The sequence below is a fragment of the Pyrus communis genome, chromosome 7 (genome assembly GCF_963583255.1).
Source record: "Pyrus communis chromosome 7, drPyrComm1.1, whole genome shotgun sequence".
NCBI classification, from domain to species: domain Eukaryota; kingdom Viridiplantae; phylum Streptophyta; class Magnoliopsida; order Rosales; family Rosaceae; genus Pyrus; species Pyrus communis.
The window spans coordinates 10,744,776-10,764,996 of NC_084809.1; the positions used below are offsets into that span (position 1 = coordinate 10,744,776).

At 37.3% G+C, this 20,221-nt stretch overlaps 2 protein-coding genes across 3 annotated transcripts; both read left to right on the plus strand.

Moving 5' to 3' along the window:
- Positions 1-1,794: 1,794 nt before the first annotated feature.
- On the plus strand, positions 1,795-5,462 carry LOC137739728 (tyrosine-sulfated glycopeptide receptor 1). The gene has a single exon (XM_068479412.1). It carries the CDS (start codon positions 2,041-2,043, stop codon positions 5,254-5,256), a length of 3,216 nt encoding a protein of 1,071 aa, XP_068335513.1. The 5' UTR covers positions 1,795-2,040; the 3' UTR covers positions 5,257-5,462.
- A 1,446-nt stretch (positions 5,463-6,908) lies between these two features.
- On the plus strand, positions 6,909-11,901 carry LOC137739618 (uncharacterized protein C630.12). 2 transcript variants are annotated; one of them, XM_068479248.1, is made up of 11 exons: positions 6,909-7,413; positions 7,699-7,834; positions 8,387-8,483; positions 9,112-9,171; positions 9,257-9,357; positions 9,539-9,573; positions 9,688-9,745; positions 10,192-10,266; positions 10,337-10,494; positions 10,589-10,849; positions 11,400-11,901. In XM_068479248.1, the coding sequence occupies exons 1-11, from the start codon at positions 7,052-7,054 to the stop codon at positions 11,650-11,652; spliced, it is 1,596 nt and encodes a 531-aa protein (XP_068335349.1). In that variant the 5' UTR covers positions 6,909-7,051; the 3' UTR covers positions 11,653-11,901. The 2 variants fall into 2 exon arrangements, with proteins under 2 accessions (XP_068335349.1, XP_068335350.1); XM_068479249.1 differs by having other exon boundaries at positions 11,403-11,901.
- Positions 11,902-20,221: the final 8,320 nt, after the last annotated feature.

The following is a 20,221-nucleotide window of genomic DNA, read 5'->3' on the forward strand; positions in this document are numbered from 1 at the left end:
GAAGAGATGGATGATAAGAATATGGAAAAGAACACTTCGAATTACACTCCAATGAGTAAGACCTATTTTGATAGCAAAAAAAAAAGGAAATTATGACTCAACGGCAGTTGTTTACCTATGACTATATTCCTAAAATTTAATTTGTCGTTTTTAAATTTAAGTTGTAGTTTTTAAATAATAAATTATGTTTGGCATTATGGCCCTCAGTTGGATACGGTTTTTTGTGATAGGGCTAAAACGAGCCCTATGACCCTTTGGCCCTCGGTTGGAGATGGAGGCAAATATGGCTAAAACAAGCCTTATGACCAACCCTTGGTTGGAGATAGCCTAAGTGATTGGAGGTGAAACATGATAGAAAAGAGAAAGGGGAAAGAGACAGTGGTACGGAAAAGGGCATTAGAAAGGGGAGAAGGAAGGGATGCAGTGGTTGGAAAAAAAAAATGAGAAGGAAGATGATTAAGAGTTTGACCAAAATAAAAAGATGGGAAGATGATTCTAGAAAGAAAAAACATAATTTAATAATAAAATATTAGTGTGTGTGTGTGTATATATATATATTAAATGAATAATAAAATATTGTACATGTAGATTAAGTAATATAATCTATGAGTTTTGCTTTTTAGTCCGACACAGCACCAAACGCTTCACTAAATTAGTCCAGTTTAGTTTAGTTTAAGCAAGTCCAGCATAGTCCCCGAAGCTAGTCCAGTCCGAGATAATCCAGTGCAACAAACGCACCCTTAGATTTTAGAGAACTTTAATGAAAAGCTCCCGGTACTATTCACTTTAACGAAAAACTATATTTTTACACTAAAAAGTTAATTTTGATACTATTCACTTTACCCTTTATTTTGTTCTTATCTTTAAAACTAAAAGTTTTCAAATCATTTTCATTAGATTTATTTAGATTTTAACATAAGAATTAGAGGTGGTCTTAATAGAAGCTCTATGTTGAAATTGGTCGAATTATTTTTCTTTTGATAGAGTAAGTACTGGTTGATTGATGAATTTTCTAAGTGTAAAAATCTCAAAATTCCACATTTTGCCCCAGTGCCCTTTCCAAATCCCTAATTTATAACCCGCTTGACCGAGAGGTTGCGACCTTTTATAGCCCCAAAAACAGCGAAGTTGCTACCTTCACTCTCTCTTTCTCCCTCTAACAATTTTTAAAGATTCCAAATTTCCGAAAACCCATCGTTTACCGAATTGACCAGCCAACCCCAATCACCAATCTGGCACCCACGACTGATCTGACTCCAATCCCATTTGCTGGGCTGCTTCCGCGCGCTTCCGCCTTCCCAAATTCATCGTTTTCGTCGAGCAAGTCAAGAACAAGAAGAAAGCACAGCAGCAATGCTCCATTCTCTCTTTTTCGTTTCATTTTCCGGGAAAAGAAAGAGAATTCTTCGAGAAAATAAAAAGGGAAAAGAAAAACGGATGTACTAGTGCTGAGACGAATATTTGCTAAAAAAAAAAGCTGTGGCCTTTGACGTACATGTGAAATTGTGAATATCCAAGTCCTACTGTACACGCTAGCCTCTCTTTCTCTCTTCCTTCGTTGTTGTGGCGGTGGTGAAAGAAAGAGGATCACCATCATGACCATCATCATGATTATCATCACCATCATCATGATTGCAAGATTTGAAAAAGTCCAACAGCACCAACGCCATCGACAGCCACTACCAGCCGCCCACAAAGTAAACGCTTCTTCCCTCCTTTTTTATTTTATTTTTTATTCATTTTCTCCCTCCATGTCAACGTCACTTGTCTTCACATACCCATTGCTCTCCCTCTCTCTCTCTGGGTGAATTGACCAACTGGCTCTTCTTCCTTTGTTTTTCTGCGATCCCCAAAAACCCAAATCCCCCGTCTGCACAATGTACCTATAGGTAGTAGCTCTCTGTCGTATTTCTTCAAACACCTGGTGGGTGTTCGAGATTGGTACTGCTTCCGCTGCCGCCTACTATGATTCCAATTGGTTGTGATGGTGATATGATTGAGTGAGAGAGAGAGAGAGAGAGAGAGAGAGAGAGAATCTTCATGTCTTCTTCTCTTGTTCCGATGAAGCACGACAAGGAGAAGGAGAAGGTGAAGGACCCAACAATACTAACACTGCCAAGCTTTCGTCTTCTCTGCTATTTGGGTCAATTGGTTTTCGTCCTTCTTCTTCCTTGCTCTACCTCTGCTGCCTGCGACGGGCTCGATCGCGACGCTCTCTTGTCCTTGGCTTTCAAGGCACCGTTGAATTGGTCTGCTTCCACTGACTGCTGCCTCTGGGATGGAATCACCTGCGACCCGGATGAGCAAAGCCACGTCGTCGCGATTTCACTTCCAAGGAGAGGTTTATCCGGCGTCGTCTCTCCGGCCATCACCAACCTCACCCGGCTCACCCACCTCGACCTTTCCCACAATTCCCTCTTGGGTTCTCTCCCAGACGACTTGCTTTCTGCCCTCCCAAGTCTTGAGTTCGTCGACTTGAGCTTCAATCGTCTCATCGGCCGTTTCCCACAATCCTCCAATCAAAGCAGCCACCTTCAGATTATAAACTTGTCCAGCAACTTCTTCAATGGAACAATCCCGTCTTCGATTCTCGTCCCATCAGTGTCCGTTTTCAATGTCAGCAACAACAGCTTTTCCGGGTCGATACCGGTCAGCAATGGCGGGAATCACACTTCCCTTACCTTCTTGGACTTGTCCTTCAATGAATTCACATACACAATTCCCCTAGGAATTGGATTGTGTTCGAAGCTTCAAACTTTTCGGGCAGGCTTCAATGACCTCAATGGTTCTCTCCCTGATGAAATATTTATGCTTGCTGATCTCAAACAGCTCTCTCTGCCTTTCAATAGTCTCTCTGGACCCCTCATTGATGGCATCATGAACCTCACCAATCTCAGGATCCTTGAGCTTTATTCAAACCAGTTCTTGGGAAGCATCCCGGGCGGTATTGGTAACCTTTTCAGGTTGGAAAAGCTGCTCCTCTACGTCAACAACTTCACAGGTGCCTTGCCTCCGTCTCTTGCCAACTGCACAAATCTATCAACCTTGAATTTGCGGCTCAACAACTTGACTGGAGAGCTCTCTGCCTTCAATTTTTCGACTCTCCAGCGCCTCACCACTCTGGACCTTAGCAACAACAACTTCAGTGGTGAGTTACCTCAAAGCCTCTACTCATGCAAGTCCTTAACAGCTATTAGACTTGCCAGCAATCAGCTCACAGGCGAGATATCACCTGAAATAGTCGCATTAGAATCGTTGTCTTTCCTGTCTATCTCTACTAACAACCTGACAAATGTCACGGGGGCTTTTAGGATTCTGAAGGTTTGCAAGAATCTGACCACTCTGGTCTTGTCCAAGAATTTTTTGAATGAGCCTTTGCCAGATGATAAAAGCCTTGGAGACCCTGTTGGATTCCAAAGTCTTCAGGTTTTTGCTATTGGGGGTTGCCAATTCACAGGTCAAGTACCCAGCTGGCTAGCCAAGGTTATGACTCTTGAAGTCTTGGACTTGTCGGTTAATCTTATAACCGGTTCTATCCCCGGTTGGATGGGTAGTTTGCCCAACCTTTTCTACGTAGATTTGTCTAATAACCTTCTTGGAGGAGGATTTCCTATTGCGTTCTGTGGGATGCCAGTTTTGACAACCAAAGAGGCCGGTGATAAGGTGGACAGAAGTTATCTAGAGTTGCCAGTCTTTGTGATGCCCAACAGCGCTACTAATCAGCAGTACAATCAGCTGTCCAATCTCCCCCCGGCTATATATTTCGGTAACAACAGCCTTACTGGCACTATCCCTTCTGAGATTGGTCGATTGAAGTATATTCATGTGTTGGACCTTAGTTATAACAACTTCACTGGAAGCATCCCGGAACAGATTTCTAACCTCACCAACTTAGAGAAATTGGACCTCTCCCATAACCATCTATCCGGTGGAATCCCTGCTTCTCTCAAAGGTCTGCATTTCTTGTCTTCCTTCAGTGTGGCATACAATGATCTTCAGGGACTTGTACCATCTGGAGGTCAGTTTGATACTTTTACCAACTCCAGCTTTGAAGGGAACGCTGGACTGTGTGGCCCTCCAACCGTGCACAGGACTTGCCCTCAACCTCAACCATTACTACCGGCCGGTCGAAGATCTAACAGAAACCTTCTTATTGGACTCACCTCCGGGATCTGTTTTGGCATTGTATTTATTGTTGTCATGCTAGTAGTGTGGATGTTGTCTAAGAGAAGAATCATCCCTGGAGGAGGGATGGATTTCGAGACCATGTCTAGCCATTCTACTGCTGTTGCTCCTGAGCTTGACAAGGATACCAGCTTAGTCATAGTGTTCCCAGCCAACACCAATGAAATCAAGGATCTTAGTATAACTGAAATCTTGAGGGCAACTGACAATTTCGATCAAGCAAACATCATCGGCTGTGGAGGTTTTGGTCTGGTTTACAGAGCAACTTTGGCGAATGGGACCAGGCTAGCTGTTAAGAAACTATCAGGAGACTTGGGTCTGATGGAAAGGGAATTCAAAGCAGAAGTTGAGGCGCTGTCCACTGCCCAACATGAGAATCTGGTTTCCCTGCAAGGTTATTGTGTGCATGATGGCGTTCGCCTGTTAATGTATTCGTATATGGAGAATGGAAGTCTGGATTACTGGTTACATGAGAAAGCAGATGGTCCTTCCCAATTAGATTGGCCAATTCGACTGAATATTTTGAGAGGAGCAGGCTGTGGGTTGGCTTACATGCACCAAATATGTGAGCCGCATATTGTGCATCGTGATATCAAGTCAAGCAACATCCTCCTTGACGATAAATTTCAAGCACATGTTGCTGATTTTGGATTGTCCCGGTTGATTCTTCCATACCAGACTCATGTTACAACCGAGCTTGTTGGTACCCTTGGTTACATTCCTCCAGAGTATGGACAAGCATGGGTGGCCACTTTGAGAGGAGACATATACAGTTTTGGGGTTGTCATGCTTGAGCTGCTAACTGGAGTAAGGCCTTTCGAGGTAAGCAAGCCCAGGGCATCGAGAGAGTTGGTTGGCTGGGTGCAGCAAATGAGGAGAGAGGGCAAACCAGAGGAAGTTTTCGATCCTCTCCTGAGAAGAAAGGGCTTTGAAGATGAGATGCTTCAGGTTCTTGATGTGGCTTACTTGTGTGTCAACCAGAACCCTCTTAAGAGACCGACGATCAGGGAAGTTGTTGATTGGCTGAAAGATGTAGGGACATCCCAGCAACACCAAGATAAAGACCAGTAAATTTTTTTTTTACCTTTCACACTTGTTAAGAAAGTATTTACACGTATACTTGCACATAAATATTTTGGGTATTGTTGCAGAATTTCGCCACGTTACTTGTGTAAATAATATTGCTTTAAAGGTCTATGAGGCAGCTATAGTTTTGTGTATATCTCTGAGGATCGACATAGCCAACTCTTTTATTACAGAAAACATAAATTTTTGCATGAAAGCAATCTTTCTATCTTAGCTTTCGACCCTTCTCTGAACCGAAATCACACAAAAGAACCTGCTCGTGTTGTTCGTAAATCAGATTGATCGCAATTGATTTCACAAAGTCATTCTAAATTTTGAGACACCTGCTGATGCACATATCACTACTTCGGTGAATCTGGTGTGAGAATTATGCAGATCTTTGACAATGCAGAACTTGCCGATGTCACTGAAGATTTCGGTATGATTGTGTAATTGGTTTTGCTCATTTCATCGCTTGTCAAGATCTAAAAATCCTAATAACTCATCCCTGATATGAACAAAATGCAAGATTATCCTTGCCATGACACATATAGTTTCTATTTTTTTCCTCAAAATCAAAAGAAAGACGATGTTGTTGATACTGAACATCCAGTACGATCAGAATCACGAAGGAGAACATCATGAATACAGTCAGGAGGAACGTCACTCCCCACTATCGCGCCGTAGAGTCTTGGATTTGGATGTGAAAGGGAAAAATCTCAAAAGAGTGATGTCTGCATAATTGCCCCTTCATGAGGTAGACATCACTAAGACTATGGGGTTCTTTGCCTAATTAAGCACTCATATCTGAATTCTGGAGGTTCAAAAATTCTTGGTGCACAACTTCTGTGGGAAAATGCTTTGGTGAGTCATTGATTCTGCATAAAATATGCACAATTTTTGCAGATTTGACAGCATAATGTTTGGTTGTTTGATTTTATAATTTCTCCACTTAATGTGGCTACAAAAAACAATTTTAGAAACAGCAAATTACAGATGGAGAAAAAGTTACGGGTTGGGAAAGTGATTTTCATACTCTCAATTTCCGAGTTTTCTGTTCTTGCCCTCATCTCTTATTTGTAGTTTTTGGATTAAATAAATCAAAAGAAAATCAACGAACTATTGAAACAAAGGGAGGAGTGCCGAAGGAAACCACAGGGAGTGTGAAAAATGGATTTTAATTGAGTTGTAATTTGTGTTTGAAGAGAGGATGTGGAAATATTTTCTTGTCCAAGTAAATTTTTAGTAGTTTTGAACTTTTGAGTCATTGTCTAAGCGGATTTTAGCAGTTTTGTCAAACTAATAATATGATCTGGCAAGTAAGAAATTAATAGTAAAAAGTATTTTCGAGTCGGTGGAATTATCACAAGTCTACTAGCGATATTAATGGCTACTCAACACTCTTTCTTGTTTTTTATTTTTTATTTTTTTTTTTACCAAAACGCTCTTCCTTGTTAGATTCGAAGTTTCTTTTGCCCAAAAAATACCAAAAGATGCTAAAAATTGATATTAGCAATAACTAAATTAGCTAAGAAAATGTGTTACTCTAGTATAAATTAGAACATTACTTAAATCAGTATAAATTCTTTTTTTTTTAATAATTTCGAATTACTGTTTGGTTTCGTTTTGTTTAGATGAAGGTTCGACTTTCTTGACTTCATTTATTGAATTTTTTGGGTCAATTCTGTAATTTGCACTATTCACCGTATAGATCGGAATCTAAAACCCCGAAACGGAAGTGTCTGAATCTTCTTCTACGACCGAAATCCGAAAAAGAACCGGAAAAACAGGACGGAAACAGATGAAGCAGGCGGAGCTCACGGCGCTGCTCTGCCTGATATGGGCGGCGACTCTCCTCTACGGCGAGATGTTCGCCTACTGGAGGCCCTCTCTCTCGTCCTGCTCGTGGCCGCAACTCAATCGCATTTCTTCCTCCACAGCCGACCCCGATTATGTCAAAGTGGCAGTCATCACCGACCCGCAGCTCATGGACCGGACCTCCCTCCCTCTTCCGCCCAAATCACTCGCTCTCGAATTGGCGCAGTTCTTCACCGACCTGTACATGCACAGAGCCTTTCACCAATCTGTACTTCCTCACCGGCCCGATGTTATTTTCTTCTTAGGTGACTATTTTGATGGCGGTCCTTATCTTTCGGATGAAGAGTAAGTAAGCCCCTGCAAATTTGAAATTTTGAATGCAAAATCTAACTTGGGTTTTTGCTGTTTCAGTAAAATGTGCCATCTTTGTTGATGTCTTAGTAGATTTGATTGCTGCAGCGTTTGATTTGATCTCGAAATTAGCTCCGAATTGTTGGGTTTTCTTTAAAAATTGTTGCTTGACTTGCTAAAGTTAGGTTCTTTCTTGTTATAATGTTGGATTGGGAGGCTTTTGATGCAACGTGTTTGCTGTATTCTGTGAAATGGCATTGACTTTGTTTGCTTGATTAGGTGGAGCGAATCGTTGAGCCGTCTCAGACATATTTTTTCGCTGAGGTTGCGAGATAGATATTTAAATATCCCAGTTTACTATCTTCCTGGAAACCATGACATTGGCTATGGAAGTCTCCACTCTCGCAAGGCACAGGTATTTTTTTTATGTTGCCATTAAATGGTACCTAAATTTTTTTTCTAGAACTACTCTGAGAGTTATTTGTTTGTCTTGTGCATTGCTTAAAAACACGTATGCATTGTGTCTGTGTATTCGGAAATAAGTATCACACTCGCATACTATTGAAACAAAGATTTAGAGAGGGAGAAGAAGACCATATGTCTCTGACTTTAGTGAGTAATTTTCATAGTGTTATAGAAAAACCATACACGAAAGATAAACAAACATCCTAGAAACTAACCCTCAGAGTCATAATGGCTCAGCAAACATTCAACTATCATTCTAGAAACCATACACGAAAGATCATCAAACATTCAACAAACACTCTCCGTGTTTTCCAAATTCCAAATTGAACACCAGATAGCTGGTTGATGATTTTTTGAGTTTTACCTATTTCTTTCGTAAATTTGGTGTAATAAAATCTTGTCATGGAGCTAATTTTTATTGACATCCATTCTGCAATTTTATTATCTCTTAATCGTATATGCATGCTTTTTAGCTAAAAAGATTCTTTTATGGTTGTACCAGGCAATTAGACGATATGAAAAGGAATTTGGTAGAAGAAACTATCGATTTACAGTTGGAAAAGTGGAGTTCATTGCCATTGATGCTCAAACTATTGATGGTATGCATGGAAACAATGTTATGCAGTTATTTTATTTATATTTGTATCCTTTTGCTGTTTTATTCCAGTAAATTCGTGTATTACATAACAATATTATCTTAGCACTGCTACTGTGAATGTGGAAGAAGAAATTGAGAGTAAAACAAGGAATCATTTAGATGACCATGTAATTAACATACTATCCTTGGTTTTCAAATTTTGATTAAAATCACTTGAAATAATAGGGGCTGTATTTGAAACAGCCTATATGACCAAGGACAAAGAGCCCTTTTAATAGCAGCATAGGTGGTACCAGGATGTTTTCTTGAAGAGACTTTCTTGTCATACGGACTCACAAGTTATTTAACTAAAACTTTGAGATAAATAATTTTTTTTCTCTTAATTGGTATCTGTGTGAAAATGCATTTAGTGCATACGTTTGTCTGTGGTTATGACCTTTGAAATGGAAAGTCAAAATCATGCTGGATTTCATTAAATTTTAAATCTCTAATGGGGAATTGGACTGTGCAGCTGCAGCTTCTTTTCTGGATGATTGTGATTACAATAGCATTTGGATGGGTTCATATTGATTGTTATTATTTGTACTGTTTTTCATCAAAAATAACTATCTCATGTATATATCATGCAGGAAATCCTCAAGGAGTTCTTGCTTCCTCTACTCGTGATTTTATCAAGAATGTCTCCATGGGTATATGATATATGCTTATTCTATGTTGTTAACTTTGAACTTTAGTATGTTGAAATTAATTCATCTACTTATTACATTGCTGTAGATGTTCAAGTGTATCCAAGGGTTTTATTGACCCATATTCCATTGTATCGACGGGATTGGACAGATTGTGGCCCCAACCGTAACTCAGAAATTATCAACCAGGTATTGTTTTAACTTTTAAGGAGGTAAAACTTAAGCAAAGTATATTTTTGTACATTTAATTAGTAGCATTATACTTTATAGTGCTTTTCACTATATTGTACTGGAATCTGAATTTCAGGTGTCAAGTTTCCTCACAGTATAGATTTTTTTTTTTTTTATCTTTTTGTGTTAAAATCTTTAGCGGATTCTGCGATCTGCTGACGGTCAAGAAGTATTGTAAGCTTTTCTCCTCTTGTGTTTTGGGCAATTGAAATCATAAAACTACATTAACTTGCAAGTTTGGTTGGTAGCAATCAAGGATTTGGCTTGACCGTTATTACAATTGTACAGGTATCAGAATTACATTACAGAGGAATCATCAAACTACTTATTGGATTCAATCAAACCGGTTAGTGATCTTTCCTCTCTATGGTGTATCTTGTCTATGAGAGCCCTATTAATTGATTCAGACATGTGACAAAGATCGCAAACTTTCTGGATATGTTGGCACCTTTATGATGAATTATGATTCCCCAATACTTGTCCTTTTGGGAAAAGGTAAAGTGAAGCTCGTTAAGCACTTAACCACTCCGGATAAACTATTTCGACATGGTCATGACTCTAATACCCATGTGACACATTTATCCTTGTCTCCGAACCACAGGCTATTGCAAAGCAACACTATCAGGCCCATATTATTTGTATCCTATATTGAGTCGTAGTGAGTGATGTGTGTTTCTAGTTTCTACACCTCTGCTTGGCTTATGCATCTTTGCCCATTGACTGTTCAGTGCACATTCAAACTGTAGGATCTACCTTCAACTTGCAATAATAACTTTTAAGTGCTTTTTGTAGGTACTTGTTTTATCCGGTCATGATCATGATCAGTGCCATGTGATCCATAAGTCAAAAAAGGGACCTGTAAGGGAGGTAAGCACCCTATGCGTTGGCATGTATAATTCTTACCAGGGCATGATATATTATTGATAATACCTTTCAGTACACTGTAGGGACAGTAAGTTGGCAGCAGGGAAACTTGTATCCATCTTTCATGTTATTGTCTACCAGTAATTTTGTACCATCAAATGCATCCAGTTCTGAAGAGGCAATCTTAACTCATTTGTGCTTTCTTCCTATGCAAACACACATTTATTTATGGTAACTCTTCATGTTGATGTGTGTTGATTTATGTGACTAAGCTTTTCAGTTGGCTTTGTTTCTGCCTCTTACCTATCTTTTCTCAAATTTCCAGGTATCTCTCGCTATTTGTTTTTACCCTTGTTTCCCTCCTGCTTTGGCCGTCTAGTGGTGTGAGTGTTTGGCATCATTGTAGTGATTTTATGGGGATTGTAAAACAAGTAATCGGTAACATCAGAAGTAGAACAAAAGAGAAAATTGAAGATCTAAACTGTGAATATGAGATGATTTGGGATGCAGAAGGATCAATGCATCTTGTCAAGAAAGCCTTGGGCACTCCTATTGCACATTCAAGCGAGAGAAACTCAGTTGAAAGGTTTGTTTCTGTGCTACATTTTCATGCCCTACTTGTATGCGGCTGTGTATGTACATATTGAGTCCACATCACCTTTTTATTGTCGTACAAGCTATTATGGGGAGCCCCTCATAGTTATTAGTCTTTTGGGAATATTGTGCCAATGCAAGAAGTGCGTTCTTAAGATGGTGAGTGGTGAAATGGTGTAGTCATGTGGGGGCCACTGCAGCATCGCTTTGAGCGTTGAAGAAAGTGGACCTAGGATGCCAAGGAGTTGATTGTGAATCTTGATTAGGAGGCAATGAATTCTACAGATAACTTTAGTACCACAGTACTGTTTCTATGTGAGTGTCTGAGTGTGCTGAGCATTTTGTTAATTTGTGCGTTAATATACTGTATACGTGAGTATAGGCTGCTCCATTAGTTGCTAGTTATTTTGGAACATAACATGCACGTCATTTTCTTTTACTAGAGATCTATTTTTCCCCCAATAGGACTTCGGCAGTTATTTATATTACTGTTATCTCCATTGATATATATTACGTTTGCTTTACATTCTTTTCTCTTCTAGCAGAGGTAATGCTGTGATGCGGCCCACAGCTAGAAAGAATACTTCCCAGGACATAGAGGCTTCTGTGAATGGAGACACTGATGCTGATTCTGTGGTTGATCCTATGGCAAAATTACTGCCTAGAGCAAGCAGATCATGGACAAAGACGATGATCCGAAGATTGGTACGGACACTTCGAATGGTCATGATTATCGCTGCGGTAAATATACCCCTCTATGTGATGTTACTTTTCAAGGATTGGATTGACCAATGACATCATTTGCACATATGTTGCGATCTGCATAAACAAAAAAGGAACACCGTGTCAACGTATAGCTCGCATATGGAAGTTCATCAGGTGAATCCCATCGCTTTAATCTGAAAACATCTGTGCCGGAATCCCATGCTTTTGTACTTTGAGTAGCAGCTGAAAGTGTTCCATTATTGAATGACAGCGATGTAAACTGGATCAGTATCTTATTTTTCACTATGTTATATAAAGAACCTCAGTCACTTTTATCAACATATCCTTTTGAACAAGTATAGCAAATTTTGGCTGATGGCATGTGGAAATATTAAAACAGTTACGGGCGACGGAAGCGGTAGATTAAGCACAAGATTAGTCACACCGAAGTTGGTTTTAAGACACGATTAATGGTTTCAAGTTTGAAAACATGATTGGTGGTAGAGATTTAGATTATAAGGCAGGACAGAAAAATCCTTGTTTCGATTTTCTCTATATATTGTCGGGCATTATTTGATCATTCATTTGATGAATCTACAAAATCCCCCAAACTTGACAGCATATCCATGGTGAGACCACAAGGTTGGATGTGGAATTTTCTGTTTGTAGTGGAATTTCACACCTAGTGTGTGAGGGTGAGGGTGCAATGAGGATGTGGAACTTACTGTGTTTGGTGGATTTCGTACTGATTGTTTTAAGAGAGTGACTTGCCTGCAACCAATTCATCGTTGTCCTGCATCTCTCATCACATGATTAGTCATGTTATGAGAGATACAAAGAGAAACAGAGAGGGCGATGCCTCAGTTGTAGGTAAGTTTTATGTTTTTTTAGAGCCACAGAATCTTTCCTAATCCAATCACAAAGTTAGTCACATTTGAATCCAAAGGACAATCATTGCACAACCCATAATTTCAATCTCGTAATCTTTATTTGGCCAATCCAAGATCTTGGCAACTAGAAATTATTACATATCAAGTGCTCCATTACTCTTTCAACATCCCCTACAAACCCATGAAAATATTTTCTCCCCTAAAACTCCAAAGAAATTAGGGGAAAAGGAAAAAGGGAGAAAAACACAGAAAATTCACGCACACACACACACAAAAAAAAAAAAAAAAAAAAAAAAAAAAGGCATACACCAGTTGCAGTAGTAAATATTGACCCTTGAAGCAGCAATGAGTCATTCAAACAGGCCTTTTAGATACAGAGATTCCTCCATGTCATATCAGTGTCCATGCTTTGAAGGTCCGGCTAGTTAAAAACCAAGTCTGTGGGCATAAATTTTAACCTCTCCTTTGCTCCGAAAACCTAAAATTGGGTTGGCCCAAAATTAGGTCAAAAAACTGAGTGGTGGCACTCCAGAGCAAGGAGAAGATAACCCACACAACAATTGAAACCAAACCAGACCAGCAGAAACAAGCATCGTCCATGGAGGAGTGTAGTGTAGGTACAAGGAAAAAAAGTTAAAGTAAGACCGGACGGTGAGGTTGAGTGAGTACTGAGCCCGTCGTACATGCGTGACCTCTCTCTGACAACATGCATGCGAGTTATCATTTGAAGTGATGGATCTCGTAAACATGTTAGAGGAGGAGAAGTCAGGAATGACGAGCTCAGATAATAAGTTTTGTTGGATACGGTGTAAAGAAGAGAAGGAAACTAGCTAGTCTTCTCCTTGGATGTACCAGCAAAGGAGCATGGTGGCGCAGCGGCGTAGGATGTAAATACGGGCACGTTGCTCCTTCACCAAGGCAGCGCATTTCCGGCTAAAACCGTTCCCGGTTCGCTTCGAGTGAGCCTTAGCTGTGGCTGATCCACCCTGGTTGCATTGTACTTGAACCATATCCATGACCGATGATGGCACGGGTAGCTGAAAGATGATGTTTGAAAAGAGAAATAGAAAAAATAATGGAAAAAAATAAAGAAACAAAGCTCAGGAGAGCTTGAGGAGTAGAGTGTAGGGTAAGATGCTGGAAGTATATATACAGTTTTCAAAGCATGGAGTTGACTGAAGTTTGAAGCAAGGAAGTGAACATGGTCAGGCTCGGAAACTGAGGGATATGCATGCCTCAGCAGCATAGTTTTCTATGAAGAAGGGGGAGTGAACGTGCGGTTCAATGTAATAAAAATTTGGAAATTACTTGCATCCACCTTGTTGTTCCCTTGTCATATAATATATTTTAATCGCACAAATATCATAATCTAAACGATTTATTTTCCTAATCATCGTCTAAACATCACCTCCGCATAAAAATTCATATAATTGGAGATCCTTTGATCATTTATATGTGTAAAATAAGTCATGATTTTGGTAATAATTAATATTTTTATGACGAATTGTTTATTTGTTTGAAGTATCTGGATGTTTAAAAGATCACTAATTTGATTATTATTATTATTATTATTTTGTAGATATATCTTTAAATGTTTATTAAGAAATGGATTGTTCGGATTATAATAGTTGTACACTTAAATTACATCAATCACAACAAGTGTATAAGAAAGTGTATTCGTGTACTGAGTAATTGTCCTAAGAAATTATACATGGACTCGTTTTATTGAAAAAGGTGTTGCTAGCGAAGCTTTAGGCTAGACTTTCCCATTTTATCAATGTTGTAAGATGATTTGAACTATCTACTTTCTATTCCATCTAAATTTTAACTTTGCAAAAAATCAACCAAATAAAAAATTGTTTAACTGTTCAACTAACATTGTTAAAATTTTAGTGTTTAACAAAAAAATGATACATAATTTGTTTATTTATTAGATAATCATTAAACGAGTAAACGATCTCAAAATTATTTAATTTTATGCAAAGATAATAAATGGATGTGACCTAGACAATGGGTACGAATTATGGTGCAACTCTACAAAATGAAAAGAAGAGTAAATAAGGTAAAACGAAAGAGCCCATGGTATTACTAGCATTTTAAAAGAGAAAAAAAACTGTAACGTACATTGGGTGGAGTGTGGGGTTGAAGTGAGTCGTTGAGTAGAAAAGTGGCAAAGGTGGGCACGAAAACTTGAAAAGAGGAGGGTTGCTTAATCAAGACAAGGCAAGAGGGATGTTGTATGGCTCATGGGAACCAGGAACCGGCAATCTGACCTCATTTCTGATTTCTCAGGAACGTTGGTTTGGTTGGATTCTAGTATTCTGGTGATCTGCCATTAGTCCTCACAAATCCCAATAGCCTAATAAACTATCAAATTTAATTTAGCTCAAGTGAAGTGACATTCATTATATTAGTTTGCTGAGTAGAGATATTATTATGAATATCGTTACGTGATATAATCAGTTTATTCATGTTATAATATAGAACAATACGTAGCTATTTAAAAATAAGTAGGAATTTCTACTTAAATTTTTTTAAAATTGTTCGATGTTAATTTATAGAACTTCATGTTTATAATCAAAACTGTTCATGTTATAATCGACCCTATAAAGATCGCATATACAAAAAATCAATTAAAACCAAGGTCATTTAGTCATCAAACTATTTAAAAACAAATGAACGGTATTGGTAAAAGCATTACGAACCGTCTATATATTTGCCACAATAAATTTACTAAACGACCTTAGTTTTAATTTGTTTTTTGCAGAGATGATCTTTACAGTGTGATTCATAGTATGAACGGTTCTGATCATAAGTACAAAGTTCTATGATTAAAATACTAAGAGTTTCGAGTAGGAGTTTCTACTCATCTTTGAGTAGCCAAGTATTGTTATATAATATATTGCTTTTAATATTATATCTAAGAGTATAATTTCGTTATTTACAAATACCATAATACGTGGATATGTTCTAATAGCTTGCAATAATTTTTCGATGGGTACATCTGATTGTTCACTAAATTTTATTAACCAAGTACCGGGAACAATATTAGATTGAATTAATTCTGCGTTCACTTTAGTCATATTCTCACTAAGTTATACGGTAACACATAATTTAGTAAACTTTGTAAAAGGATTGTAACTCAATTGATTAAGAGTACGTTTATCTTGTATTTGAGATTTTGAATTTAACTTATTCCTCTCTAATATCGATTGTCATAAAAAATGGTAAACCTCTATGACTAGCATTAGTTTAATTATACATCTTAGGTCAAGGGGGTTAATTATTTTATGGCTAGCTGCATACGTCGTTGCCAACTGTTCATCAATGAGGAAATGTGTTTATATATAACATGATCCAATTCAGTCATATGTGTCTATATATAATTATATATAGTGCTGCCAGTTGCATATATGTAAACATCAAGAACATATCTTAGAGGATGCGATATGTGTGGGCTACTGACTAGTAAAAATACATGGGAGGCTTCATGGACTTTGCAATTAAATAAGGTTCAAATAATTTTGAAATGGGAATCATATTTTACAATCGTTTGTTCAGTTGAAGTGACAAATCTTACCTTAATTAGGTGATTTTTTCGATTTAGTATTTGGATTCATATTCTCTCAAAATATCACAATTGGGCAGTTGAGTTAGCTGGCCAATGCAGACAACCCCATCTTTCTATGGATACGTAATGGTAGTTCAACGATCTAGTAAATATATGATGCTCAAGCCTTAAAATATTATGATTCAACTTAAAGTATGTGTATATAGTGTAATTTTGTGTTGTGATACTATGCATCGTGACCCTTAACCAGATTAGGGTTATTGACACCTCACAATTTGTTGAGCACCTTACTTATCAAATTATTAATATTGCATGACTTATATATGAAATGATTTTGTGGACCTGTTAGTTTTTAGGTAAAGCCTTGTTTTATGAATACTACTCCAAGATCAACTTGAGATACAACTTGGATCTCGGAATTTTTCTCTTCAAGCTCTAAGACTTACTCTCCATTGTTGAACAAAGTAAACCCTAACGATAGTCAGGAGGCTCCACATGAAGTATGACTTCATTTTATTTCTTTCATCTTGCATCAATTTGAATGATGTCATCTGAAATTGTGAAGATATTTCAGTGCATTTACCGAAACAAGTGAATACATTTTGGTAGAACACTACCGAAAAAATGGAGATATTTCGTTTTGGTATATGTACTGATGTTTTAAAACAATTTTGATAAGCACTTGTTGAAACACTAATTTGGCAGATTCCTGCTAATGAAAAATAAAAAAAAATCGTGCTAAAAATTTACGCACTTTCGGTTTAAGCTACGTACTAACTTTGGTAGATTCCTGCTAAAAATTTAAAACATTTTGTTAGCTCTAAGGGTTTTTTTTCAAATTAAGAAACGAATCATGTTGTTGCTTCATAACCTAACTTACTTCGAATCAAATCTACAAGGCTTCGATTTGGTTCACAAATTTGCAGAAAATTCGTACGTTGACTTAACAGATTGTTTGGGCGTATTACAAATAACATGAAAATCTTTAACGAGTTCCCACAAAGATGGAGGAGTAGCTTAGTTTCGAAATTCGATGGAACATGGACGAAGAACAGAAGAAGATCCAATGGGCTTGACTGTTCCTTTGAGGAACATGCCTTCTTAACTTCGGAAGGGGATATCCCCTTTATCGATCTAATGCCATGGATATTAATCATCCTCATGCAATGTACATCCTAAAGTAGTAAAGTATGTTCCAAGTAACCACCATCCCCAGCCTGTAAACTTAATCTTGTACCAAGACCCGTACACATGAAAATATAATTATGATTAACTAATTAGATTTGTTACTTAAGCACCGTTGTTAATGAGATAGGTTCTTTGTATTCTAGTACAAAGCTGTGTACACTTGAAACAAAATAATCATCAACCTAGCTAATTTAATGGCACCGTAACACAAATTTATATTATCCAAGAAAAGAAAAACATATTGTTCCACCTCATTGAGAGGATGTCTTAGCTTAAGCTAATAGGTTAGATTTTACTCCAAATACAGTACATGAGTTGTACAATTTGAAAATGTCTTTGGCGCTTTAATTAATAATTGCTAGCATTACTTATTTACACAAGGGCGTGTGTGATTAGTTTAGTCCCGGTAGCCCTCACACGATGGATTTTTTTTCAAAACGAGGTCCTCTGTAATGTGACATAAAAACTCCTTGTTTTGTAATGAAATTTCATAAACCATGACAATCGTTATTGAGTGCCAGTTGATTAAAGATTGTTATTAAAAATAAGATGTTGGAATTTAGGATTATTTTCAATATTTGAAAAAGAAGCACTACTAGAGTGAGTGCCAGTTGATTATCATACCAATAACTTGCTACTAATTAGTGAAATCTTCATTTTGATCATATTTACTTTCAATTTTTGGATTGTTATAGGATAGTACTACACACTCTTGTTAATTTTGGCCATTGATCTTCTTCGATTTATTCGATCCGACAGTCGAAAATTGAGAGGGTTGTGTGAGAAGTAAAAGATCGGTGTGTAGATAACACTGCCCTATTTAGAATAATTAAGGGCATTACTAATTAGGGACAGTTACATTTTGTACCTTTGCCCTTTCAAGCTTGTAACAATTTGGTCCCTAAGTGAGATTTTGGATTCACAAATAATGATTGTTTTGTTTGTATTTTGCGTAAGTTTTAGAAGAAGAATTTTCAGAGTACTTTGCAGAAAAGTGACAGCAAAAGAGCTAAACATTGCAGCTCATTCCTCTTCTATTTATATTAGATTCAAGTAGGGTTTTGGTCCCAACACCACCCTTACACTCACCTGCAATTATTAACTACTGGAAATAAAGACCTCCAGGGCTCCAGCTAGCTAGTACAATCTCATTCATCCAAAAGATCTTCAAGGTTCCAGCTAGCTAACTAGTACAAACAGAACCTTACACATGTTTACCAAACCAGCATTTTAAAACTAGCTGTTACAAACTCTAATTTAAATTAACTAGTCGTTGATTGCAGATCAAGTAACTATCAGAACCTGAAACTAGTTTAGGATTTAACACCCCGTACCGTTTATTTTAAAAAAAAAATAAAAGAAAAAGCCACCCCATATTTAAAATTTCCGAAACCATCATAAAGTTACAAAATGTTACACCAGTCACCGTTCTCTCCACCTGCCAAACTGTCCTATTAATTGCCATTTTCTTATGTGGCACTTAGAATGCCAATTTTTACTTGCATGAATATATTGGTGTTACGTGGGTCATTTTTCATTTTTACCATATTTAATGGATCAAGATCTTGTTGAAAGGTTAGTCTACAATACTCTTAAAAAATTGGTACTGATATCCTTTAATTTGAACTACAATTTTGTATACATGAGCATACATTGATAGTGTAATAAGACAATTGACTAAAAAAAAAAAAGTAATAAGACTTCCACAAACGTGAACACCAACCTTGTTACAATAATAACGATGTCATTTTTGTTGTTAACTATAACTTTACCATTATTATGTAACTTTGGATTGTAAACTTTGACGATTATAGTTTTCGACTGTCGATTTTTCCTCTAAACTTTCACTTATATTTCGATTTCCCCCTTAAACTTTTCAATTGGAAAATTAAGGACTCAAAACTAAATTATTTGGCCGATTTCCCCCTGTTGTTAGTTTTTCATTCATTCCATCAAAATTTATGTTCAATGGAAGCATGTGCACAACATGTGAGGGTAGTTCGGTCGCTTTGTTCTTTAAAATAATTGAAAACCCTAGATTTTTAAAATGTCGACGTATGCAAATATGTGTGATTCTATAATTTTTGTGTCTAAAGGTCTAGCAAAGTTACAATTTTGTCCTCAAAGTAGAGTCACGTGGTGTGCACAGTGTGCACATGATAAGAGTTAACGTTAATTTGGCTGGAATCTATGGAAAACTAGAGGTAGGGGGAAATTGGCCAAAAAAAATAGTTTAAGTCCTTGATTTTCCAATTAAAAAGTTTAGGTTGGAAATCAAAAGCTAAGTTAAAGTTCAGAGAGAAATCAACAGTTTACCTTATAGTTTATTACTTTTCTTGTAAGTTAAATGTTGAATGTTAAAATCATGTTGTAACATCATTAAATGTGAATGTAAAAAATCTAAAATTGAATAACAATGGATCCGCATTCCATGACTTCTAGTAATAATATTATTAAAACAAAGAATACTAGTAATAATTTTTATTAAACGTTAAATGTTAAAATAATATTGTCACGAGTCTATCGTACTGTATAAGTAAACCGTAAAAAAACTGAGTGCTACTTAAAGAAAAAAATAAGTAATTTGACCGTCAAATGATGAAAGAATCAAAAGATTCATAGGTTACTTTTTGTCCTTATCAAGTGACAAGGACCAATGGCTAATTGACTCCAAACTAGATGGGTCCAAAATGTAATTACCCCTATTAATGAACAACAGTTTAGAAAGGATAAACCCTCGTTTCCATTCAGAATTTCACCCAATGAAGCAAAGCCGGTCCATTTGATCGAGCTCAATCCCAACATGCAAAGCATTTGTAGCCTGTTGCCAAGTAACATACTTTTGCCTCCGTCCCGAAATAGCCCATTACCGGAAAACAGCATTCCCCTTCATACTGAATGCTATCCGGTGGGTTTGGTTTATGCTCAATACTCACCTACAATTATTTGTTTATTTATTTATTTATTTATTATTATTATTTTGATCCATCTTGATAACAAAGTCAACGCT